The 27707-nt window shown below is 37.9% G+C and overlaps 2 protein-coding genes across 6 annotated transcripts; one reads left to right on the forward strand and one right to left on the reverse strand.

Annotated features, from left to right (window-relative positions):
• The first annotated feature begins 860 nt into the window (after positions 1-860).
• Positions 861-26006, forward strand: slc2a1a (solute carrier family 2 member 1a). Of its 2 annotated transcripts, none has more exons than XM_084099160.1 (10): positions 861-1064; positions 20399-20494; positions 21275-21435; positions 21530-21770; positions 21855-22017; positions 22092-22279; positions 23378-23482; positions 23579-23680; positions 23778-23981; positions 24066-26006. In XM_084099160.1, exons 1-10 carry the CDS (start codon positions 990-992, stop codon positions 24252-24254), a joined length of 1524 nt encoding a protein of 507 aa, XP_083955286.1. In that variant the 5' UTR covers positions 861-989; the 3' UTR covers positions 24255-26006. The 2 variants fall into 2 exon arrangements, with proteins under 2 accessions (XP_083955286.1, XP_083955287.1); XM_084099161.1 differs by lacking the exon at positions 861-1064 and adding an exon at positions 17697-18020.
• On the reverse strand, positions 2055-6387 carry LOC311073413 (hereditary hemochromatosis protein-like). 4 transcript variants are annotated; one of them, XM_084099168.1, is made up of 7 exons: positions 6323-6379; positions 5579-5773; positions 4668-4713; positions 4171-4422; positions 3192-3464; positions 2779-3036; positions 2055-2486 (listed from the first exon to the last, which is right to left on the reverse strand). In XM_084099168.1, the coding sequence occupies exons 2-7, from the start codon at positions 5624-5626 to the stop codon at positions 2344-2346; spliced, it is 1020 nt and encodes a 339-aa protein (XP_083955294.1). In that variant the 5' UTR covers positions 5627-5773; positions 6323-6379; the 3' UTR covers positions 2055-2343. The 4 variants fall into 4 exon arrangements, with proteins under 4 accessions (XP_083955294.1, XP_083955293.1, XP_083955296.1 ...); XM_084099167.1 differs by having other exon boundaries at positions 5579-5817; positions 6323-6369; XM_084099170.1 differs by lacking the exon at positions 4171-4422 and having other exon boundaries at positions 6323-6387.
• Positions 26007-27707: the final 1701 nt, after the last annotated feature.

The following is a 27707-nucleotide window of genomic DNA, read 5'->3' on the forward strand; positions in this document are numbered from 1 at the left end:
GTCAATAAAGTTAAATCTTTTGATTTTAGAAAGCAGATTGCAGTATTATTGTAATTAGGTAAATTTTACACTATCATTTTTACATTATTACTAATAGATTTAGTATATCTATAAAGAAATATAAATAATAGTTTTTAGTTTTGTTTAACTCAGAATGTATTTGTCATGAAGTCCAAGCATTGGTGTAGGCAGACGACCGGACGATGAAAATGAATAAAAAAATAAACTTCATTACAATGAAAGCAAACCATAACCATAACTCAGAACATGCGTTATATATGCTGAAATAAGGGAACTTATACACTGACAAACAAGGACAACTAATTAGACCACAGCTGACCTAGATGAATAATCAAATGAGTACTATAGGTGACAAATGAATGAACTAACTCAGGTGGGGAGGCTGTGAAAACAGAAAAGCATAGACAAAACAAAGTCCAAACACAATGGAACTGTGAGAGTATACACTATACCGTTCAAAAGTTTGAGGTCAGTAAGATTTTTTGTTAATTTTTTTAAAAGAAATTAATACTTAAACAAGAATGCATTAAATAAAATAAACGCTTAATCCTAGAAAAAACTGTATCACGGTTTCCACAAAATAATATTATGCAGCACAACTGTTTTTAACATTGATAAGAAATGTTTCTTGAGAACCAATTTTTGTCATGCAACCTGTGACCAGAATAAGCCGCTAGTAGAACCCTCTGGTGGCTTGACTGCATTAGACAGCACTGTGTGTGTATAATAATCTGTCATGTGAGTCTGAACAATCAGTGAGCCTTTCCACTGCAACGTGTTAAAAATAGTGTTCAAAGGCTGATGATATGGATATTTGCTCAGTTGCTGAATGAGAAGCATGTAATTGTGGTGTTTTCATGTATGTGATGAATGAGATGTGGGCAGTGGCTTGTGTTTTTCCTTTGTGGAGGAGGAGCAGACAGCTGCCTTTCATTCTGTGCTTCTGATTCTGTCTTTCTCTCGTCAGCATGACCACCTCAGACAAGGCCAAACCCAGCGAGACCACCAGCCTGGTGAGCCCGAGTGACGGCAGCAGCAAACAGGTAAGTCTCATTTTCAGCATCCGAACATTTTCACTAAAAGCTAATTCAATTATACAACGTTTTGATTCAAAACTGTGCACGCAAAATATTTCGACCATGTATGTGCTAATAGTTACATAAACTTACATATTATATTTATTTTCTGCAGATTACACAGAATGGATTTCTGGCTATAGTTTTACTGTATGTATTGGATTATACAGTGGCCAAAAAAAAATCTGATTGCATTAGAAAGTTAAATATCTAAGTTCACTTTCTAGAAATTGTCCAAACACTGAATGTATATTTAAAAAAAGAATAATAATACTACACCTAACACACTTTTATTTTTCTTATTTTTTTTTTTTTTTTCATATAGCCTACTTTTTTTTTGGACCAAAACTGATGCATAAAGGTATAAACTGATTTTTGGATTTTTATAAACTGACTATTGGACAGTTGTAGTGTTTTTAACTCGGCAGAGAAGCTGATTCGGGCAGGGTTTCCCTTTTCATCTGTGTTGAGAGAGCTGAAAGTGGTCTGGACGGAAGTGGTGCTTAATGGTTTAATCAGATTATTAGATGGGACTGCATGTGCTTTGTTGCTTTCAGATGATACTCCCAGCCCAGTCTGTTATCATAATGTTTCCGTGAAATCTGGTTCAGTTCTGTGGATGTAGTCTGAGTGGTCTTTGGTTGAAACATGATCAGTGTTTAGCGTCACACATCAGTTGATGTTCACTTTTCTATCTCAGATGATCTCAAATCACATGATCCAAACCCTTGCTCTCTAATGTGTAAAAGGAGTGACACTGCAGTTAATGGGATAAACTAATTTGACATGCTTTGCTGTGTAATTAAGTCTGGGACAGAAGATACTCTAATAAAACATACAGTGTACAAATGTAATATAAATCTTATATCTTACACTATCTTAATCTTAATTTATTAGATAATTTGTCTCAAATCAGAAAATGATGTAAAAATTAGTGATTAACATGTAAAGTTCAAAACAGTTCTAGATAATGTTTTATTAATTTATTTTTTTAAATCAAAGTGAAATAAATATAAAGGAAGTGTAAAGACCGGCAACATTACTCTCATGTAACATACAATGACAACCAATTTAATATAACAAAACCCTATAATAAATAAGAAAATAAAGTATAAAGTTTATCATATTTAAATGTTTTTATAGTACATTTATAATAGTAAGCAGAAAATTGCTTTAAGGATGACAGTGACTTATAAAGTTTAGAAAATAATAGATAATAATATGGAAATTTAAATAAAATGTGCAATTATATTACAAAGATTTTTTTTCCCCAAATGACATGCTTCAGTGTAAGACACATCAGCACTATTAGTAGTGCAAACACTGCAACAAGTCCTGCAATTAATCCAATGTGCAGTTTGTTTTCACCAGTCATACTTGAGGAAGCATCTGTTTATGATGGAAAGCAACAGAAAGATCAAGTCAGATTGATGTCAATCATGTCATAATCAGCTGCTTGATTATTTAGTAGCACTTTATTTTACAGTCCTGTTCCGCATCTATAAACTATACTTAGAAATTATAATAACTGGGTAATAACTAGGTACTAAAACCGCTAACCCAAAACACTACCTTGTATTTGGCCACTATAGGTAAGTACACTGCAAGTACACATACTGTAAAATAAAGATAATTTTTTAAAATAGTGTTTTATAAAGGAATGTTTGTGATTTATTCTTACCCCATGTAAGGACCATCGGTTCTTGAAGACTGCTGTGCTTTATTTGACAGGAGTAGTTGTGTGTAGCGTCAGATAACACAATTGTCATCTGAATCTGGTATGTTTGGTCATGATTTGGCAGGAGACCTGTTGATATTCCATCTAAAGCTGGCTGTCCATCAACCATCCACTCCACAGTGATATCTTTAGGGTAAAACCCTGTCACCACACAGTTGAGAGAACCAGCACGCTGGCGCCTGATCACAGCTTCAGGGCGAACTATTAGCGCAGAAACAAACACACTCAATTAAGATAAACTAAAAATACAAATATGTTCTTGTTAAATGTAAAACCTGTTTATTAACATGAATATAACTTTGTTGGATGCAGTACATATAAACTGGATACATTTAAACATGCACAAACACACTTGCCTTGCTGGTCAAGTATTGTTCTACTGTGTTTGTAGAACTTCTTGAGTCGAGGAACACAATCACGATGAATGTATATGAGATTATTGTGATTCCAGAGATCAAACCTGTCTAGGATGTTCTTAATGTCCAAATCCTGTGGCAAATATGAGAGCCATTGAGGGCTGTCCATGTCCATAGAGAGACCATACTCTCCATTGACTGAAAAATGATACAGTCCACTTGATGTTCCATTTTCTCTCAGCTGACAGCCATACATTAACTGTAGGAGTGGACCTGGAAATACAAAATCATCATTGGAACCATTTTGAGAAAATGATTTCATTCCTGCCTACTGCAGTATAACATGGAGAACTGACTAGCTCCAGTATTGTAGAATATTGACACCAGTTCTCTATTAAAATAGTAAACAAAAGCTTTTGTGACACTGAAAGCAGTAACTCTCTAGACTCTAGAGCTCATTACATGGTAAGATTAATTAATATTTCCAAGTATTAAATCTACAGCTCTGTGTTCAGAAGCTGATATATATTATCTACTAATACTCAATAAATTGGAAACCATTGGGCTTCTAGCTTCATAATTCTTCAATATACTGTGAAAACACTTCTTTTTTTTTCATTTAATTTCTGCAAACAAACCCAACTAAAAAGTTTTTAAGCTAATGACTATTAAATATTTTGGATATTGTCTCTTAAAAAAACTTTTTTCTCTTTGATTCATGTATAAACAAGTGATGGAGTTTAGTTATTTTGATTTTGTTTGTACAATCGTAGTGTGAAAATCCTTCTTCAGTCTACATTTATGTGCCATATTTTTCCCTATACATACACATACAATACACATTTTAGAACACAAAATCACATTAGTCAAACTGTGTATAATATTGTAATAATATTATTTAGTATAATAAGATTTCATATATTTTGTTTTATAGTTCTAGTGGAGTCGTAGAACCAAAATAAGATATCGAAGCCTATACCTTTCAGCCCCATGGTTAGATTTGCATTTCTAGAAAACAGGTTGAAATAGCCGGTTTTGAAGTTTGTGCAATCCCTAAGATCTCTCCAGACAGTAGAAAGAGATTCCAGTTGGCCAAAGGGATGTGAAAAAACATCAGAAGTGCTGTCATAATAAAATACTCTGTAATCATCAAGCATGCCATATGACATGTATTTCGGCAAATGTCCATGTCTGGGAGCAAATGTCACATATATGATCAAACTGTGATGCCCTGTGTAAAAAGATAGGGAAGAAAAAAATGTATTGCTCATGTGACTGGGAGTACACTAATTTGGATTAATATGAACTTTTGTGAGAGCCACAAGTGATTTTGGTGATAATTATCTCCCACTGTGATTGCTATATTGACTCCTTAATATATAATCAAAAGATACAATAAATGTAACTTGTACTGTATACACTCTTTTCACAAATAAGATGCAATTAGTGAAAGGAAAGGAAAATTAGGCAACCCACCAGAGTATTCCGCTTGCAAAGCCATCAAGGAGGACACCAACAAGAACTGTAATAATATTCAAGAAAATATGTCAAGAATATGTAGATATATTCATTCTACTCTGACACAGTAGCTCTTGCAAATTGCACCTTTCTTACTACCAATTAGCTGTATTTTATTACATACCTAATTTGCTGTCCCACTCTGAGTTCTACAGTGATTTGCTTTGTACAAACAACTGTTTGATCTTATTTACACTGGTAACACTTTAGAATACTGTTCCATCATTAAAATATTTTTCCAAAAATCGTTGTATTTAGCATAGCAGACAACTTAGGTTAAATAGAAGTCTGTGCCATGTGCAGTATCTCACTGTAATCTGCAAAAATATATGTAAACAATACACATGCTTGGGGTATGTTCAATGAGTGTTCTTGAACAAAGCACATAGTTTTGTTTTGGGTCAGTGACTAAATTTCAAGTGTCTTTGGTTACACAAGAAACAATGACAAATTCAGTTGTATAAACATACAGAGATACAAAACAGAAGACAAAATTACTTTTGCATTATTGCACAATAAGGGAGTTAGGATTCCAAAGCATTCATGTGATTACCGATTTCTATACATACTTAGAACCTGAGAATTGAGTCTTCATTTAAAGACTGCAGTTTTATTTTGCAGTGAAAATAATACAATTTGGACCTTTAACAAATCTCTAGTACTCACTCGAAAATATTTCTTAGCAGTTACACAGGCTAGTTCACTAGAGGTCAGCATTACACCACTCATTCCATTGCTAAACAAGAATCATTACTTAGTTTGTTAAAAAAAATAAAAAATAGTCTTGTTGCGACTAAGTTAGCCACGTAAATACTTGCTTAGTCTGTTATAATGTGAATGACAGAGTTTATATTTGCATTTGAGCTTACCAAGAGGAAGAACAACATTGCCTTGTTGTCACTTGTTATCAAGCTCATGGGGGGAGTCCTGGCATCTCAGAGTCTAGTTTTTTTTTTTTTTTGTCGCTTTGTTCTCCCTCCCCTCAGCAGGGTTCTTCTTATACAAAATATTATTCCTGATAAATAAGAGACTGAAGCTCAGTGGCTAGACCGGAGAGACTCCATCTGTAACAATAGATAGGGAGACATAATTTGTTCCTTGTTGCGTACTTCCCCGTCAAATCAGTTCCACCCAGGGGAAAGAAAAAACAGAAGGAAGATCATTTACTTAACATCTTTTAATTATGCAACGAAAACGCACTTCCTCTTCTCATATGTCTTTAAGTAATCTTTAAGTGCTTATTTTAGGCATATGCGACCTGCTCCTTAATCTGAAATATTGCATAGCCTACACTGAATTTTATACAAGTGTAAGACTGATGTAAAATAATTGTCTTAATACAGTATATTCAACTACCGACAACTCATAGTTGTGTCATCATAGGCAATTATTCTCCTTAAATTCAAACTCATAATATGTCTTTTGTGGGATGATTTGTATTATATACAATATAGGCTACAGAAAAATATATCCCACAACATGAATTAATATCAAAAATATATAAAACCATCCATCGAAAAACATCTTTAACAGCAGTATATTTCTTCAAATAGCATGGATGGCCAAAATAATTTAAGAAATGAAATAGAATTATAGATTGATAACCACCTTACCTTTCCACAAGGAAATAGAACTGAATTAAACAACAGCTCCAAAAAACAAACAAAAAAACAACAGCTCCACCCTAAGTAAAGAAGGGCTCACTCGCACAATGAAACACTCATAGAATACAGCTCCTCCCCAAGGCTGGGAGAAACATTTTACATCTTCCATATATCCATTATATATATACATCTAACTTCATTAGATTACTTTATTAACACTGCAACACTGTATATTACAACTTTTGGTGCATGATGCAGTTCATTTTTAAGACTATGATATTTACTGTAATCCTATATTCAAAAGGATTAATGACTTTAACCCTAATCCAAATCCTTCAGTTTAAAGTCCAATACAAGAAGTACTTTTATTTTAGACTATTGGGCCCTCGCAGCTGATCGAGGCCACCAAGACAGATATACAAAGTTGTAGCAGAAGTGGGATTTATGCCTATTGGACAGGGGCTTTCGGTGCTTTGTTGTCCACAAGCTCCTAGTGAAAGCTTTGTAAAGGGCTCATTATCTGCTTTTTTTCTCCAGATTTCTGAGGGCAGACAGGACATGTCTCTAATTGGACCACTTGAAAAAGAGGGTACATCACTACTCATAGGGAACACAAGGCTCCTCACCAATATAGTTGGAATGGGCCTCTCCATTAGCCTGAGTCATAATGTTCCATCATTGTTAGTCTAAAGTTTCCATTTAATCCACAATAAGGTGCTCTTTCATTCAGTGCCATGAGCCTCAATGACAGTGTCAGTGCAGATAATGAAAATGACAGAGATGAGGACACAAAGAGATGGTGGTGTGGACGCTTGCTTGATCAGATTGGTCAAGCCTCGCTTAGACAATGACCGTCTTCGTTTGAACTTTGTGAACTGACTGACCCAAAACCAGTGCATGTGTCTACCCATATTAGATGCACTCTTAGATGTTTCAAAGAGCTATTTAAAACTAAATTATCCTCTGTATTTAAATAAAAACTTGAGTTGCAAGACCTTACAATAAAAAATACTCATAATTAAAAATTTACCACATTTAAAATGATTTGTTTATTTTTAAGTTTAACGCTGAGTTTAGGTTTTCTTTTCTATATTTCACATTTTTCCACAATTACCTTGGATTAGAAACCCCCCAACCCCAATCCCATAATGTCTGCAAAATGATAAAATAGAACAATCCCTTAATTTTTCTATGCCGTATAATGTTTTCATAGCTTAATGGAAACGTTAGCAAAACCTTCTTGGAACATAATTTTGTTAGCTGGGAAAGCACGTGTGTAATGACGCTGGAGCTGAAAAGATGGCAGGCGTGCAATGGGTTTATTGAAGAAACAAATATAAACAAAAGACAAAAACAAAAGGAACACTGAGAGCACAGGGAATAGAACCATCAACACGAGCAGCAAACTTTGACTGATATAGCCTATATATATAATATATATATATATATACACAGGGGCAAACAGGCTTAACATGGAAACGCACTCAAGACAGGAAGAAACACAAAAGTCCCAAAACCGAGAGCAAATATGACAGAGACCGGGTGGCGGTGCTGAAGTCCACCACAGCAGAAAAGATGGGACTGGAGAACCCCACGGTGGAGCAAATGACCACCACAGAAGGTCCCCACGGCAGAGCAGAAGACCACCACAGCAGAGCAGGTGGAGCTGACGACCACTTATGGGGAGCCGACGAGACTGGAGAACTTAAAATGGCCTCTCTGGCTGAGATGAAACAGGCAGCAGGTTTTGTAATAGTTTCAGTGGCCATAACAAGGCAGACAGAGAGTTCTAGGGTGACCACTGCGGTCGTAACTGGACAAGCAGGGAGTTCAAGGGCGACTGCAGTGGTCATAACCAGACAGACAGAATACTAGGGAGACCTCTGTGGTCATGTCAGGGCTGGCAGGAAGTTCAGGGACGACCTCCATGGTCGAGTCAGGGCTGACAGGAACTCCTGCAGGGTCATAGTAGAGCCGTCAGGGGACACAGAAAGATCAGAAATGGCACCCGTGGCCATAACAGAGGCATCAGGTAAAACAGGGAGTTTAGAGGTGAATGTTTATGAGGTGGATTTCCTGAGTCTTCGTAAATCAGCGTCACCAGTTAGTACTAGAGAACAAGCAGTGGAGTCATCTGATGATGATTACTCTTCATCACACATTGGAGCATCTGCTGCAAAAACAAAAACAAAAAAAGTTTACCTGTTTTTTCTCCCCCTTTGAGGCTGACTGTCAGGGTTGAGTGTTGTGAACTCCCAGATCCTCTACAGCAGTGCAGTTCCAACTCTTCCCAACAGTCATCGCCACAATGTACAAACCGACAACTATGGTCTGAACCCAATGTAGAGTTCTTTCCCATAGATGATAAAGGTGATGGATACCAGAGCGATCGATCAGATGATAGCTCTCTAAAGTTGCAAAGGATCTCTGAGAAGAATTCAAGACTCCACAAAACACAGCTGGCCATTCAAGCTGAACTTAAATTAATCGAGACAGTCAAAAGATGAGCTGATTCAGCTTTTAGACAGAGCTTGTCCTTCGGATGAGACATAAAACCGAGGTCCTGACTCTCTGTGGTCATTAAAAATCCCATGGCACTTCTCGTAAAGAGTAGGGGTGTAACCCCGGTCCTCTGGCCACATTCCCTCCAATGGCCCTTGCATGGCCTCCTAATAATCCCCATCCACTGAATTGGCTCTTTCACTCTATCACTCTCTCTCCTCTCTCCACCTGTAGCTGGTGTGTGGTGAGCGCAGTGGCGCCGTTGTACTGTGGCTGCCGTCGCATCATGGATGCTGCACACTGGTGGTGGTTGAGGAGAGACCCCGACATGACTGTAAAGCACTTTGGGTGTACAGTAGTACATATGAAAAGCGCTATATAAATGCCTCGTTCGTTCGTTCGTTCGTTCCTTCCTTCCTTCCTTCCTTCCTTCCTTCCTTCCTTCCTTCCTTCCTTCCTTCCTTCCTTCCTTCCGTCCTTCCTTCCGTCCTTCCTTCCTTCCTTCCTTCCTTCCTTCCTTCCTTCCTTCCTTCCTTCCTTCTTTGTAGTCTGCAAAAGATTTTATCTACTCCTAACACCCAGTCTAATCATCCATCAGTTAACATTCCACCATACAGCACATGCGAGTGATGAAGACTAGCCAGAGCCTCCTCCACCAATTGCATTTGTCAGAAATTATGAATCAGCATAATGACACACAAAGGCTGTACAGCAATACTAAGGCCACATCAACACTTAAGTCTAGACTCACTTCAGTGGAGAAGACTATGGATTTTAGCCAGTATGATGCAAGTCAGTGTGATGATCAGCTGAGGTATGGCCAGTACCCCGCCCGACAGATAGTTCCTCAGTTTATACATGACCACCCATGGGATTAATCCACACTTCCTTATCCTGGACATCACAGAATGGCAACCTATAGTATGTCACCTCCCATGGCATCTATGGATCTGAGTGAGAAATATTACCAAAGGTCATGTCCCACTATACCTTTTTTCTACAACAAAGATCCAAGTTAGTTTGCTCAATTAAAAATGGCCTTAGACAACCTCTTGCCACCTGGTAGTACTGAAATATAACAAATGTCAAGTCCTGTTTGACCATCTGAAATTAGACTATGCTTGTATAATAGTGGACCCCTTCTTGCACTCCCCTACAACTTACAAAAACACCATGATGGCCCTCAGTGAGCAGTTTGGTCAGCCCCACCAGGTAGCATTAAGAAAGATTGCTACTTTTCTCGATTCTCCTTTTATAACAAGCTGAGGTGACATACTCATTGATAGATCAGACTGGCTAAAATATGAATCTTGATGCCAAAGCTACGATGAACAGACAGCAAGGGTTTTGATCAAGCGGTCATGTCAAACCACTGCCACTGTAAATCTGGGTCTGGGAACAATGCTGAGGTAATAACCACTACATATTCTTCCACCAATGTTAATGATAAAGCTAAGAATGGGCCCACTGTATATTGCTCTTACTGAACTCGTAGCATGCATACAGTCAATGCCCCAAAATTCCAACCCTCACTTAAGACCAGCTCTCTGAATGGATATGCACCAATAGGAGATGCTGGCGTTATGGCCTTGCTCAACAGGCTGCCCACTGCTGTCTAAAGAAACCATGTCCGCTTTGTCAGAGAAAGTATCTCCAAATTCTCCATGGGGTAAACCAGTCAGCAGTAATAAAGTCTTACTCAAGGTTGTCAGGGTACTCCTACATCAGACAGATTTTTAATCCTCGATGACAGCTCTGAGCGTACTATGCTCCTGCCAGAGGTAACACAGAAGCTTGGCTTGTGAGGGACTCAAGAAAGCTTAGCTTTGAGAACAGTCTATCATGATGTACTCTACAAACCCTCGATGGAGCTTCAATCTCATTCTACGTTGTGATATCTCATATCTGGAGCCTTTACTGCCGCACAGCTTGATCTCGTTGATCACTCTTACAAAATTCCCAAGCTGCAGAAGCAATTCAAACACTTGGTTGGACCAGCCTGTTGGGGCAGAGAATCAAGCCAAAACAGTGTCTAAACATATCCATTCCCCTTAGCTGTTCAAGAATGTCAAAAGGCTGTGGTAAGTGGATGTTCTGCCCTTTCAAATAACTGAAAAGGAACGCACAAGATCCAAGCAGGACTGAAAGGCCACTGAGCTACTGGAAACCAAGACAGTTTGCGTAGAGGTGGATGGAATATGCTGCAATGAAACGCCCTTGTTACATAAGTGTGACATGCCCTATCCTCACGCCACTATTGAAGAAGATAATCCACATCTCAGAAGTACTGAGAGAAAACTTACCAGACCCGCAACAAACTGAAGCTTCTTCCTCAGAAATCTACAAATTTGCAAAGTCAGGAGCTATCAGAAAGCTCAGTCAAGAAGAAAGGGAAATAAATGGTGAATCATGGTTTATTCCACACCACATGGTGTGCCACAAAGAAAAGAATCGTGTGGTGTTTGATTGCTCCTTTCAGTTTTAAGGCCTCAGTGTGAACGATTCACTCCTTGCTGGCCGCACTTTGGGTTTATCACTCCTGGGGGTCTTACTCAGATTTCGTGAGCATGCAGTGACCATCAGTGCTGATATTCAAGGCATGTTTCACCAGGTCTGCCTTCTTCCAGAGGATAGACCATTGGTTTATCTGGCGTGACCCAACCTGGAGGTCAGACAGAAATGGCACGTAAATTCCCTAATATATCCACAGGTAGGAGTCATGATAATGGATTCCCAACAGGCCAGAGCACATTGGCCTATTAGAAGAGTAGTCCAAATGCACCCTAATCATGACTCACAAGCGAGATTAGTGGACATCCAAGTTCAAGGGAAGGTTTATACTAGACTGGTGGCACGACTTGTGGCCCTACCCCGCATCCCAGAAGATGATACAGTTGCCCTTTTAAAATGATGCAGCAAAGCGTTGTGTGAAGAAGAAATGCATGACGATCGAAGTTGAAGTATACAGTAATATTTGTGCATGCATCCTAAAAAACCACACACATATTCCATGCTTGTAAGCTACAGTAAAGTCATCAAAGGCAAGAACTGTAGTTGAATGAGTTCCTGGGTTCTGACCGGCCCACCAGGACAAGTGTTCCCTATCCAACAGTCCTTAAATAATAAAGACATTACTAACAGGTTAAGTAAATATAATAAATAGGCTAATATAGTGCATATACAAAATGCTTCTCTCTAGAGTTACAGTTTTTCTCCATTGGTTTGGCTCATTTCTTGAAACAGAAATGACATTCTCAAAACAACATGGACAAACCTCCAAACCACTTGGCAATTGTTCACAACAGAATTGAATTTCTCATTCATTTCATCAAATTGCAAATGTCTAAGTACATGTCTCAATGTCTCAGTACATCTTTGCAAATGATTAAGTACAGGTAGCCTACATTTAGCACAAATTCCAAGTGAATAGATCTTGTTGATCTAAACTGATTGATGATTCTCAGTCTAATGGTTGTTCGCTCCAAAACGTGTCAGCGTCATTTCATTGTATAAGTCATCACATGCACAATAGTCTGTTCAATTGTCAAAATTAGTCAAGAACATAATACCATGAATATTATGCTCAAACACTCTCCACCTCCAAGAGAGTGTATATAATCCATGTCCAAGAGAGAATATATAATATTATTGGCCACCGGGCCACGGTGGATGTCCCAGGCCAGCGAGGGGGCAATATAACTATGTGTGCTGCCATATCTGAGAATGGTGTGGCCACTCACATCCCCAGTCTTGGCCCATACAATACACAGAAGCTCCTCATCTTCTTGGACCGCCTTCATTTTGATTTGATCCCTGAAAATGAGAGATATTGTGTCACCTACCACAATATGCCATTGTATGGGACAATGTGAATTTCCACCGTGGCCCACTCATCAGGGCCTTGTTCACTACTCATCCAAGGATGGTCATGGTGTTTCTACCACCTTACTCTCCTTTCCTCAATCCTATTGAGGAGTATTTCTCTGCTTGGAGGTGGAGAGTGTATGAGCATCGGGCTCAAGATCAGAGGTCCCTGCTCCATGCAATGGACGCTGCGTGTGAGGATATTACAGGAGATCAGTGTAGGGGATGGTTGCGACATGCACGCCGTTTCTTCCCTCGTTGCATAGCAAGGGAGAATATACGCTGTGATGTGGACGAGAATCTGTGGCCAGACAGACAGCAGCGTGTGGATGGCCAGGAGGGTGAGGACCGTGGCCAGGAGAGGGAGGGTGAGGACAGCGACCAGTGAAGAACTGTTAGTTGTGAAACTCCAGCTTTATTTACAGCACTGTAGGCTGCATATCATTTTCATTGTTTTTTGTTTGTGTTTATATTACAGTATATTATGCTGTATACATTTTCTTTTTACTCTGATGTATGGAAGTTACTTTATGTGTGTGAATGATAATGGTTACAATTTCCTTGGCAGTATGAGTGCAATGTGTGATGTCAAACCTTGGAGGCTACTCTTACCCTAAAATCCTATTTCTTTTTTTCAGTTTTATACACAATTGTATTCTGTTAGCTAGACAAAAACCAGTACAGTAACCATTGTCAATGAAGGACTGGGCTAAGACTGAAAGGTGTACATGAGGGATATTTCAATGGTCCTCTGCCATAGTGACAAAACATCTAAACATTTTGACTTGAAGTGCTTACACAATGCCAAAGGGACGAAGCATTTTGGGGGCACTGACTGTTTAAATGAAAAGGAAATTTAGTTTTGACACGAGTGAACTGTTTTGGGAGAGGTATGAACTTTTGCAGGTGAACCATGGTGTTGTGCCGAACCATCCACGTTATTTTGGCAAAAGCACCAAGAGTGTTGAGAACATCCGGTCTGTTTCAAGAAATGAGCCAAAGCAATTGAGAAGGATCTTTGCCATTTTCGTGGCACTGACTCTTTATATGGGAAACAAATTTAGTTTTGAAGCATGAGTGAACAGTTTTAGGAGAGATATGAGCTTTTGCAAGTGAGCTATAGTGTTGTGCTGAACTGTAAGACTGTAAGACTGTTTTGTCAAATGATCTTAGAGTTTTGAGAATGTAATTTCTGTTTCAAGAAATGGTCCAAACCAATGGAGAAAAACTGTAATTTCTCTGGTGAACTAACCTGCTGTTGACACTAAATGCCCGAGGTAAATGTAATGCTACGTGAGATATTATTCTCAAGCTGTTTTATTGATATCTTTCTGCATCCGCAGTTGAAACCCTGGTTGAGAGATGTAAACAAATCTATCAAAAATCATCATCTCTTCTTCTTCTTCTGTGCTTTTTACTGGTAGCAAACAGAGTTGCACTGCCCCCTTCTGGATTGGAGTGTGGATCGCCTGTGACTGAATGTATTCGTCATGCGACTGCATGCACCGAACCGTGACGTCCATACCATATGGACTGCCGGATAGGGAACACTTGTCCTGGTGGGCCGGTCAGAACCCAGGAACTCGTTCAACTACAGTTCTTACCTTTGATGACTTTATATGAAATATAGGCTAAATAACTAAATGAAATGGCTTTAAGTCCACACAGTGGCATCAATATAATAATATATTCATATATTTTACATATTAAATATATATTTATATAGCTATAATATAATCAACCTGACTACATTACACACTAACAAAAGTCATTTTTAGAGGGTCAGGTCAGGTAGAATTAACATAACAATTACAGTACTGTTAATAGTTGCCATGACATTTTCCTGTGAAGGATGAGTTTAAGGACATGATACTGTAATCCTCCGGTCATGTGACCTCTTGAAGCTGAAACATGGCTGGTGCACTTCTCTCTCTGACTCAACTTTGCCTGACTGGAAATTCACTCAGTACATTCATATTACAGTTTTTCTCATGGCTCATTTCTTGAAACAGAAATTACATTCTCAAAACTCTAAGCAAAACAGTCTTACAGTTCAGCACAACACTATAGCTCACTTGCAAAAGCTTATATCTCTCCCAAAAACTGTTCACTCATGCTTCAAAACTAAATTCCTTTCCCATATAAAGAGTCAGTGCCATGAAAATGGCAAAGATCCTTCTCAATTGCTTTGGCTCATTTCTTGAAACAGACCGGACGTTCTCAACACTCTTGGTGCTTTTTGCCAAAATAACGTGGATGGTTCGGCACAACACCATGGTTCACCTGCAAAAGCTCATACCTCTCCCAAAACAGTTCACTCATGTGTCAAAACTAAATTTCCTTCTCATCTAAACAGTCAGTGCCCCCAAAATGCTTCGTCCCTTTAGCATTGTGTAAGCACTGCAAGTCAAAATGTTTAGATGTTTTGTCACTATGGCAGAGGACCATTGAAATATCCCTCATGTCCACCTTTCAGTCTTAGCCCAGTCCTTCATTGACAATGGTTACTGTACTGTTTTTTGTCTAGCTAACAGAATACAATTGTGTATAAAACTGAAAAAAAGAAATAGGATTTTAGGGTAAGAGTAGCCTCCAAGGTTTGACATCACACATTGCACTCATACTGCCAAGGAAATTGTAACCATAATCATTCACACACATAAAGTAACTTCCATACATCAGAGTAAAAAGAAAATGTATACAGCATAATATAGGCTACTGTAATATAAACACACAAACAAAAAACAATGAAAATTATATAGAGCCTACAGTGCTGTAAATAAAGCTGGAGTTTCACAACTAACAGTTCTTCACTGGTCGCTGTCCTCACCCTCCCTCTCCTGGCCACCGTCCTCACCCTCCTGGCCATCCACACACTGCTGTCTGTCTGGCCACAGATTCTCGTCCACATCACAGCGTATATTCTCCCTTGTGATGCAACGAGGGAAGAAACGGCGCGCATGTCGCAACCATCCCCTACACTGAGCTCCTGTAATATCCGCACATGGAGCATGGGCCTCTGATCTTGAGCCCGATGCTCATACACTCTCCACCTCCAAGCAGAGAAATACTCCTCAATAGGATTGAGGAAAGGAGAGTAAGGTGGTAGAAACACCATGACCATCCTTGGATGAGTAGTGAACAAGGCCCTGATGAGTGGGCCACGGTGGAAATTCACATTGTCCCATACAATGGCATATTGTGGTAGGTGACACAATATCTCTCATTTTCAGGGATCACATCAAAATGAAGGCGGTCCAAGAAGATGAGGAGCTTCTGTGTATTGTATGGGCCAAGACTGGGGATGTGAGTGGCCACACCATTCTCAGATTTGGCAGCACACATAGTTATATTGCCCCCTCGCTGGCCTGGGACATCCACCGTGTCAATAATTTATAAGGTATATATAATATATATATATATTCATGGTATTATGTTCTTGACTAATTTTGACAATTGAACAGACTATTGTGCATGTGATGACTTATACAATGAAATGACGCTGACACGTTTTGGAGCGAACAACCATTAGACTGAGAATCAACAATCAGTTTAGATCAACAAGATCTATTCACTTGGAAATTGTGCTAAATGTAGGCTACCTGTACTTAATCATTTGCAAAGATGTACTGAGACATTGAGACATGTACTTAGACATTTGCAATTTAATGAAATGAATGAGAAATTCAATTCTGTTGTGAACAATTGCCAAGTGGTTTGGAGGTTTGTCCATGTTGTTTTGAGAATGTCATTTCTGTTTTAAGAAATGAGCCAAACCAATGGAGAAAAACTGTAATGAATAAAGTTATAATTAATTGCTTAGCATTATAAAATTAGAACCTTTTGAATTGTTTTTGACAAACTGCAATAGTTCACTGTTTGCGGTACATTCACTTTGTAGCCTACATATGAATGGATGACCTTTTCATTTTATACTTCTCAGATTGCTGTCAAGTGAGAGGTGTTGGCAATTATAGCCATGCAAACAACAATGCTTTCATTGATAAGTCTCCTATTCAGAAATAGACCAGAGATAAGTGTGTAGTGGACTGCAAGCAGTACAGCTGATTCAAACTCTTATCTGCTCAGTCTTGTGTGGACTTTCTGCTGTATTAAATGCATCTTAGAATTACTGATATATTTCCCCCTAATTATAAACAATCAATCTGGACAAACTGCTTACAATTTACAAAAGAAAATGACATTTGAGGGAATAAATAAGCCATGGCATAGACATATCTTTGATTTACTGAACAATACCAACCTATACAGACACCCTCCAAACCCACCCTGTCTTTGATCCATCGTTTGTCTGTTATTGTTTTTAATGCCTATCAAAGAGCATTTATTTAATCCTGCGGAACCAAAGTCAACATAAACATTCCTTTCTTTTTGAGGAAAAATCCTTTCTTATGAAATGAAGCCAATAAAAGAGAAGAGTCCCTTTTGCATTGTGCCAGACTCTTTCCTACTGTGATGAACAAAAGCCAAGGATATGGTGTCAGGATAAAATAACAATTAAAAAGCTACCAGCACTACCAGATTATAAAACCTATCCATGAATTTAATTATATTATTATTATTATTATTTTATTATAGAAAGCTGAATCTTTCTCTCTGATAAAATGTCAGATGTTTTGGCCGTGCCAGATATTTTCATTGGCCTATTTTAAACTAAGTTATGATGCACTAATCTGTTAGTTATGGCATAGTTGATCAGCATAGTCATGTATGATAAATTATAAAAAGAATTATAGATTTAAAAAACGTATTAGGCTATATGAAAAGAAGCATATTTCTTTTTTGTCAACAAAAAAGTTCCTCGTTTTTTTTAACCGTGCATATTAAATCTGGATAAGGCATGTGTGTTCATTCTGGTTCAAATCTAGAAACACGCTCTCAGGATTGTCCAGATTACAACGAAAAGTCGGAGCATTTACGTCACTCCGTTGAATACGTGCAGCCAATCGGGGCGTACATTTCCATTCATGCCTGTGTACACATAGCCACACGGTCAGGGTAACCAAGCAACAGCCAATCAGAACCTGTGTTCGAGAATTTATATTAAGCGCTTTACACCACTGATGGCAGTTATCTGAAAACACCTGACAGACTAAATGACAATAATATAAGATCAACTAATATAGGCTTCTTTCAGAATGACAAATGGGCTGATACATTGTGGATATTAAATTATGATATTTTTGCACAGAATGTAATTTGCTTTTTTAAGTGGATTTTAGGATTTTTTTCCCACCACAACGAAAAGAAGAAAATAATTATTCTACAATTTTTTTTTAAAAACTTTTTTTAACCTGCCATCATGGAGTCTAATAAAAAGGTAAGGTAAAATTTGCCTGCCTTATAACTCTAGTGTAGTGATAATTTAACTATAGCCATACTTTTATTTATAAAGGTGATGCATTACCTAATTTTGTCATCTTGCCTACCATTTCGAAAGTTTGCCAGTAAAGCCCGATTGATATAACTGGGAGAGAATTGTAACTGTTTCAGTAAATAGTTAAAAAGAACTGCCAAGTAAGCCAAATTAGATTTCATCTAAAACAAAATTTTAGAGAGATTCGAGATGAAAAAAAATGAAAGCACACTTTATTTTGAATAAGCGAACTGATAAAACTCTTAGTTTATTAGGCTACCTATATTTTTGAATTGAGGTTTATATCTGTACCTCGACAAATATTAAAACTGTGCGCCAAGCTGATTGAATTTTGCACGGTTACACTGAGCCATATAGGCTACTCAGTTTTTTCCCAATACCCATTTTTGTCTCCTGCAACAATGGTCTCATGTCACCAGGTTTAAATCCATAAGTAATGGAAATATGTGATAAAAACCTTCTAAAGACCTCCCAGACCACACAGCATTGCTAAGATATTTAGGGGTGAGGCAGATTAATTACTTTAACCCTTGGTTTCACTTTGACATAAATCTGATATATCTTGTTCGCCAGGGAAGTAAAGTGATGAAAGAAGGCTAAACAAAAAGATGATCAGCCTCTTCTGAACAAGAGAACAGCTGCAGGGTTAGTTAGGTCTCTAAGGAAAAATAGACACAATGCTGCTTTGCATAAGTAGGCTACTATTTACAGAATTTACAAAATAAGAGAAAATCTGCTATTTCGAGACAATGGTCAGTTTCTTGTGCATCAAACACCTGCTTTTAGATCTAGAAGGTCCATTAGGAAGATTGGCATGTCGAAATTAATTGATTTATAACATTAACTGATTACACAGCATATTGATTCCCCTATTTCTACACTCTCCGAAATAAATGGTGCAAAAGCTGTCACTCGGACGGTATACCTTTAAAAAAGGTTCAGCTACTGGTATGTTCACTTTTGGTACCAAAATGTACCTTTAGTCTACTAATATGCACTTTTTATGTCCAAAGGCGTAGCCATATACGACTGACAGCTTTTGTTCCTATTTTTTTCTCAGTGTATATTCCAAATTATTTTTATTTTTTTCCGGAATCAACCAGTGCTTTGCACTTGATTAATGTATGTGCACATGTTCATTATAACTGACGTATAACCATGAAATTTGGTTTATTTTTATAATTGCGTGTTAATAAGAGAGCAGTGCTCTTATTATTGGGCAAGACTTAAGGAAAAAAATAGCCTTTAAAGTTTAAACCTCTTTGCCTCAGTGGCTCAGTGGATATTGCATTGCTTTATGTTTCTGTATGTTCATTTAATCTGGAATGTTAAGCTTTTCCTAAGGACTTGAGGCCTACGTTATCCAGTGAACATGCAAAATACACATCAGTTCATTTGCTTTTATTCATTTTGTTTACGGTAACTGCAATTAATTGCATGTATTAACCTGTGGATATATAATATTTAGTTTATTTAGGTTTAGCCTAAGTGTTACATGCAAACATTCTGAGTCCGAGCAGTGCAGAGCATGACCGCCAGGGGGCGCAATTGGTCCACCGTGATCCTGCCACAACAGATACCTTCTATTGCAGGGAATGTTTGCTAAAACACAGCGGCCAGAATAAAACACTATTAAAAGGCTACTGATGTAACCTTCTTAAGCTTAAGAATAACTGGTTGTTGATGGGTAGACGCTTGGATTTCATGATAGAATGCTTAGGAGCATGTATAAAATCACATGTTGGAGTTACAGTGTTTTTTTGTATAGTTAATCTGACTCTACGTGCTAGTGCTCAAGATAAAGTGGTTGTCTTGGAAGGCCTGTTGAGCATGTTATGTAAGAGCCTGCAGTTGTTTGAGTGGATTGGAATAAGAGGCTGGAGCAGTCGTGGTATGTGTGTGTGCGTTGGTTCAGGTGCTGCCGGATCTGTAATAGGATCATACTTGATAATCAACAGGGTTTCCCTCATTCAGCATGTCACTGCATAGTGAGTCCACAGTTCTGTGGAATAAAGAGAACCATTGTTATTTGGTGGTTAAAAAAACTTCAAACTTGAGTGAAACACTCCAGAATCTGCACAATCAGTAGGCCTACACACATTCCGTTTTAACTACCCTGCATAAAATGTCTAATCAAGCTGCACAAAGTCAGTTCAATTTATTTATCAGCAATTAATTGTCACATTGGACTTTTAGATTATGCCTTAAACAGAAGTATTCTCAATATTGTTCTATAAAAGGTTGAAAGATTCAGTTATAATAATTGCGAACCAAATTAAAATATTGCTTTTAACTCAAATGTTGTTCCTCTTCCCTTACAGCAGTTGACACTTAATCTGTTGATGGCTGTTGGGACTGCTGTGATTGGCTCCTTGCAGTTTGGCTACAACACAGGAGTCATCAATGCCCCTCAGAAGGTGAACACTTATGCAGACATGACAGTGTCATATAAGCACTAATATATCTGCATATGGCAATTTGATAAATGGATATAGAGTTTTTTTCTCTGTATTCATTGTTATAGTATTGTTGATGTTTGCATGTTAGTGTCATTATGTAATGCAGCTAATTTTAGATTAGCTGTAAACTGTATGATGTATTAACCCTCCTTCTAGAATAGCCTATTAAAATGTGCCGATTCACACGTGCAGAGCGTTCTAATAATAGACAAGCACTGCTGAGATTCTTATAACGACATTCTGACACTTTTTCACCATCAATAATGAATGAATAAGTGACCTTGAACCCTTTATGGGTCACATTAGCTTAGGGTTCTGGATAAATCCCACATACTTGAGAGAATTCTATATATAGAGTGGGAAAACTAGTGCCATAGGTTACATTAGTCTTTTAACGGGATAAAGAGAGAAAGTCAAAAGTCAAGGAGATGGTAAGGACCTCATCATTACTGTGACGGGGATCTTAAGATTTAAGAGGTAAATTGTTTATGTTTGATGGTTAACTTGATCAAGCTTAACGAAGCAGCTTCTTATGCAATCTTTCTGACTCAGCCGTCAGTATGAAGTAACACGGCTCCCTCTGCTGACTGCAATGTGATACAAACACAAAGTCATACAAATAAATAATTTGTGTGAACATTTTTTTAAGCAAATTTAGCATTGAGGTGTCAAATCAACACTCTTTCTAATGATTCTCATACCCAAGGGGTAATGTTTTTTTTTTTCTCTCTCTCATAGATCATCGAAACCTTCTACAATGAGACGTGGCATCGTAGATATTCAGAGTACATACCGCCAACCACTTTAACTACGCTCTGGTCTGTATCAGTGGCCATTTTCTCTGTAGGTGGCATTTTCGGCTCCTTCTCAGTGGGCCTCTTTGTAAACCGCTTTGGCAGGTAACTTGACTATCCAATCAGAACTTTACAAACGCTCCACTTGTATTCTGGATTCGTGTGTCTTTTAAACTTTCTCTTTCTAATCTTTTAACAGGAGGAACTCAATGCTCATGGTTAATGTTTTGGCCTTCATATCTGCTGCTTTAATGGGCTTTTCCAAGCTGGCTGAATCCTGGGAAATGCTTATTATTGGACGCTTCATTGTCGGCCTTTACTCTGGCCTGTCCACAGGCTTTGTACCAATGTACGTAGGAGAAATCGCCCCAACTTCATTACGTGGGGCGCTTGGTACACTTCATCAGCTTGGCATTGTTACGGGCATCCTCATGGCACAGGTTAATTAGAGTGTTTTCTTTATTTTGAGACCACCATCATTAAGCCTTTCTGATTGTAGATCTTTTTGTTCTTTTTTTCTATAGATCTTTGGTATTAAAGAAATCATGGGAACCTCAACAATGTGGCCCTTCCTACTTGGCTTCACTTTCATCCCAGCCTTACTCCAGTGTGCCGTGCTGCCCTTCTGCCCCGAGAGCCCACGCTTCCTCCTCATCAACCAGAAAGAGGAGGCCAAAGCCAAGAGTGGTGAGTTTGTTTAGGCCCAGCTTAAGATGCTGTCTAGGGTTTTCGCAGTCGGCCTAACCAACTCATCTCCACAGTGCTGAAGAAGCTGCGTGGCACTGATGATGTGGAAGAAGACATGCAGGAGATGAGGGAGGAGAGCAGGCAGATGATGAGGGAGAAGAAGGTCACCATCCCTGAGCTGTTCCGCTCATCGCTCTACCGCCAGCCCATCTTCATTGCCATCATGCTGCAGCTCTCCCAGCAGCTATCCGGCATCAATGCTGTACGTTTTCCTGTTTATTTCCTGATCTAGTATTTATATGTCAATCCATCCATCTATCCATCCACCTTTTCTTCAAAGTCAATTGCTTTTTATCTTAGAAATAATTATTATTTAGAGGTAAATAAAACAATAAAGCATCATTTAAAACATACATTTATTTTTATTAATATTGTTATCAGGGCTTGACATTAACTTTTTAATTTCTAGCCACTCAGCATTTTCACTGGCCACAATTTGTACACCCGTAGCAGCGGATGACTATTATTCTGTTGCGCAGAACTGGGGAACAACTGATGATGGCACGGTTTGATGTTTGGTTGACCAATCAGTGGAAAGGGGCGTTTAATTCCCGCCCATGTAGAGATCTAATATTCAAGCTGTTTATCCATTTTGGTTTTATTGTGTTTCCATTTGGTGAATTAGAAAAAAAGTGTGATAAAAACGAAAATAAAAATGTGAAAAAAAATTAATGAGATTAGTTTTTTATTTTCATGAGAAGGGTCGAATAAGTGATAAATAAACGGTTTCTTTGTTTTTTCCGTTTTTAAAGACGAAAACAAATTATTTGAAGTTACACGGACCATTAATATCAAGCCCTGATTATTATTCATAATTATACATTAGAACTATTAAAGGGTTAGTTCACCCAAAAATAAAAAAATAAAAAATTCTGTCATCATTTACTCACCCCCATGTGTTTCCAACCCCAAAAGACTTCGGTTAATCTTCGAGATCCAAATTAAGATGCTTTTAATGAAACCGAGAGGTTTCTGTTCCTCCATTGAAATTCCAGGTGATCCACAACTTTCAAAAAGGTCAAAAAGGGCATCTTAAAATGAATCCATATGAACTGATTGGTTTAATGCTCCCGTGCAAAGTAAACCACCTTTTCTTTATTTTAAGGCAAGAATAGTATAGGTTTTACGACATAAGAACAGAGAAACATAGGATTCAATTACATAATAAATAACAGGTGTGTGAAATGTGTAAAAATCTAAAATACGGTGGCAAAATACTTATTCTGGTTGAGTACTATCTGTAGCTGCCATTTCATAAACAGTGATTTGCATGTTCAGTGAATGTAATTGTGTTTTTCAGGTTTTTTATTACTCTACTGCTATATTTGAGAAAGCAGGGGTGTCTGAGCCAGTCTATGCCACCATTGGTGCTGGAGTTGTGAACACAGCATTCACAGTGGTGTCGGTAAGTTTGTGAGATCATATTTATTGTGAATTTGTCCTTTGTTTAGACCCGTGACAGAGTTTTAGTTGAAAATGCTTGTATCCCCTTCTGATTTAGCTGTTCATTGTGGAGCGAGCTGGCCGAAGATCACTACATCTCATTGGGCTGATGGGAATGGCTGGGTCTTCTGTTCTCATGACCATAGCTATGGCGCTACTAGTATGTATATGATTACACTGATATTACAGCTTCTGTTACAGTTTTGGGTGTAAACTTTAATGTTTAATGGTGTTTATTCACTAATCATCCTTCTCAGGAAGAAGTAAAATGGATGTCGTACGTCAGCATTGTAGCCATCTTCAGTTTTGTGGCATTTTTCGAGATCGGGCCAGGCCCGATCCCATGGTTCATTGTGGCAGAACTCTTCAGTCAAGGCCCCAGGCCCTCTGCCATCGCTGTTGCTGGTTTCTCCAATTGGTTTGCCAACTTCTTGGTGGGAATGTCCTTCCAGTATGTTGCGGTATGTAAACATGAACACAGTAATATTCTTTATTTTCTCGTCGTTCTCACATGTTCAAATACTCACTGTTTGTTCCCTTTATAGGAACTGACTGGCCCGTATGTTTTCATCATCTTCACTGTCCTCCTGCTGATATTCTTCGTCTTCACCTACTTCAAAGTTCCTGAGACCAAAGGCCGAACATTTGACGAGATCTCGGCAAGCTTTCGCTCAGGGGCAGAGAAGTATACCCGAGATGATCTGAATACACTGGGAGCAGACTCACAGCTCTGAGCTCTGCGTCTTGTTTATACAGTACTGCCATAGACTAACCAAGTGACTGTCCTGTTCACAATGGCAAACTACCCTTTTACTCCTACTAGGTTATGAAGTGTTTACTTTACATATTTTTCCAATTGCATTGAATACCCTGCTGAAAAATCAAGCACTGCTGGTCACCAGCATAATGGAAAGCAGGAGTGCTGGTGGACAAGCTTGAGAACGGCATGACCAGCACTATACCAGCTCTAACCAGCATAAACCAGCCTGGACCAGCTTGGAATTCATGCTGGTTTATGCTGAATTGTTCAGCAGGGTACTCAAATGACTTGCTAAACATTTGCCAAACTGTGCATTATTTGACCAGTACACACTACTTCTAAATATTTACTCATTATTTCACTGGACTGACAAAAGGGTGAATATTTGTATACAAAGTTATATTAAACATTGCAAAATAACCATATTTATTTCTGAGATCGTAACCAGACACCTTTCTCTAATGTAAAACATCCAACAATGTAACAACTGTGTACCTTTCTACAGTTTAAAAAACTAAAATTGTAGCATACAATTTTTTCCATACATTTCCATATTTTTAGATACTGTACTATTATTTTTCACATACTATATTTAAAAAATATGCTGTATAAGTATGGTGTAGCATGCAGTATTTTAGTATTCCACTTCATATACAGTAGTACACTTCATCACATCGTTCCCACTTCATATACAGTAGCTAAACCGCAGCATGTCCTTTTTTCTCTCTCACATCTTAACCTTCACTGATTGTTTTACTTTAATATTTGTTTTCTCATTCTGAAATGGTGAATAGCATCTAAATCTAAATAATAATCAGTATTTCTGTAAGTTCACATGCATATGAAAACGATTATTGCATATTTGTGATCTACTAGATTATTTGAATGATTCAATTCGCACAATTTAACTTAAAGATTTTTTTTTCTTAGACTTGCACTTTTAACTGTTTTAACGATTCGTTGCTATTGTTAACACATGATGAGTTCTGATATGTCTGCTGATGTTATATCAATCATAATTATGTTAGAACTGCATATTGCAACATAATGATGTCAGATTATGATGTTTATTAATACTTGAACTGTAGCTTTACCAAGGAGTGTCAAGATACTAACACAAGGAATACAAACGCAAAACAATTATTTAATTTTGTATTGCAGTCCTGCTTTTCAGAAGTGTGGATTTGGTCTCCAATACTCTGAGGTTTAATGTCCTTCCAAATCAGACCATCTAATAAATTAACTCAACTAATATATTTGTTAGATTATGATATAAAAAATGATATTTTTAGATTTGTGCATAATGTTTATGATGCTTATGTGATAATGAGAATTGAGTATATTGTTTATTTAGCAAAAGTGCAATAATTGTTCACATCCTGTTTATTTATTCCACATATGCTAGGCATTATGAATGAAACAGGCTTCTAATATTTCTTATGTAAAAAAATATGTATTTTTATGTATAAAGTTATATGTGCTACATTCATCCAGAGGATAAGTTCAGGTTTACTAAAGCATTTTGTAATAGATATGCTTAGTACTTTGAATTTTTTTTAAACTTCCTAAAAGATGAGATATGGTTTTGTTCAGTATGTCACAGAAATTGCATTAGAAATCCAACACAAGTGCCAAGACATGTCCTTGCTGGGTATACTACATTTTCTAAAAAATCAATTTTTAGTTTGAAATAAATCAAATAAACAAAACTGCAACAGAGAAAAAATGTGTTGTTGTTTTTTAGGGTTTTTTTTTTTTTAGTCTCTGTTTAGATCATTGCTTAGTATAAATGTTTACACAAAGGTGTTTAAGATGAATAAAATTCATAAATAAATCCACAATTATTCCCAACACCAAAAGATGGCAGTATTTCTCTTTGCGATTGTACAATCCAATCTGGGCGGTATACAAGTCCAAATAGTTTTGGTTACCCAAAAAAACAAAAAGGAGATTTGTCAATATATCTTATTTTATGTTCAACAGAGAAAAAGAAAAGAAAAAAAGAGGAATGTCATGGATCGTCTTGGCTAGTGCTTGGCAAAGCCGCAATTGACAGCATATGATAGGCACAGATTTCCCTTTTAGATTTAATGTTACTGTTACTAAAGCAAAATAGTGATCATAATCATGCTAAGGTTGTGTAGTTAGAAAAGTATGTGTGCCTAATTTATGTTGGTGCATGGCATTGGTATGTTATCTCGTCTACTTGTCAGTGCTGTTTCTATTGCTGAGTCTCGCTAACCTTTTCTCCTCCTAATCCTATCTCGCTTTAAAATCTAACATTTTGTGTAGAATTCAAATGGGTTAGATACGTTCTCCAACTCGAGCATATGATCCCCTCTGTGGTATCGTGTCTGGTCCAAAGCAGATGTGCGCGCTGCGGCGGTTTGTGTGAAACCGTATTTCACTCGCCCCAAAGGAAAGCATATTTACACAGTCTGAATCGTTCCCTATCCCCTATACTACCTGCCATTCACCATATATATATATATATATTATCCATTAGCGACTCCTAAGTGGTTGTCCTACATCGTACAGTGAGAGAGGTTCAAAGACGGCCGTTGTCACGGTATTGCGACCAAAGATACCCTGCAATAATTTTCTGACAGTGTCATAAATTTAGCATGATCATCACAGTGTGTTTGCTGCTACGACCTTATGTAGCCCTGCCCACTGTGCTCGTTTCGTTCTGTCTTCTGGTTTGTATTTCCACAGCATGAAAGTAAGGTCTTACGGATTTATGTAATACAGGAAAGCATTTCAATAGAGGTCATCCATCTTAATTGGTTCACTGTGATGGAAAAGAAATGTGCATTTAGACTAGTGAGTGACAGTTTAGTGGTCCAGTTTGTCGATTGCCTGCAAAATCCTCTTAACGTAATGGATAGAGCCAGGGTCATAATGATTATTATTATGACAGCACCACGGGTGTCTTGTGATTTTGTCATAAAGCAACAGATTGCAGCACCCTGCCAGAATAAATGATGGGTTTTCATGTGTTGATGGGATATCAACAATTTAAGTGGCAACAAAAATATTGTAGAACTCAACACCAGCTTTAACATTTAGGCAACAGCAACACTATACAATTCAACAGTTACCTATGTACAATGAATTTCCTTAGGGATGAAATCAATGAGAGACAGCAAAAGTCCATTCCATGTCATGTTAAAAACTAAACAAAGCATAAAAATGCAGACGCTGGAATGCTGACCGCGTGGGCATAACCTGAATTGATTTTTCAAAATTAAAAAAAGGGGAAGAAGAAATCCATTAATTTGTATGTGCAGTCATGCAGACACAGTCTGCTGAAGAGATTATTAATTGCTTTCTCTCTGCAGCTTCTGTTCTCATCATCAGCTCCCCTCTGATTTCAAATCACAGAGTCATAGCCAAACTCCCACCACATTACAATTTCATAGCACTG

The sequence above is a fragment of the Abramis brama genome (genome assembly GCF_963993115.1).
Source record: "Abramis brama genome assembly, chromosome: 22".
Taxonomy (NCBI): domain Eukaryota; kingdom Metazoa; phylum Chordata; class Actinopteri; order Cypriniformes; family Leuciscidae; genus Abramis; species Abramis brama.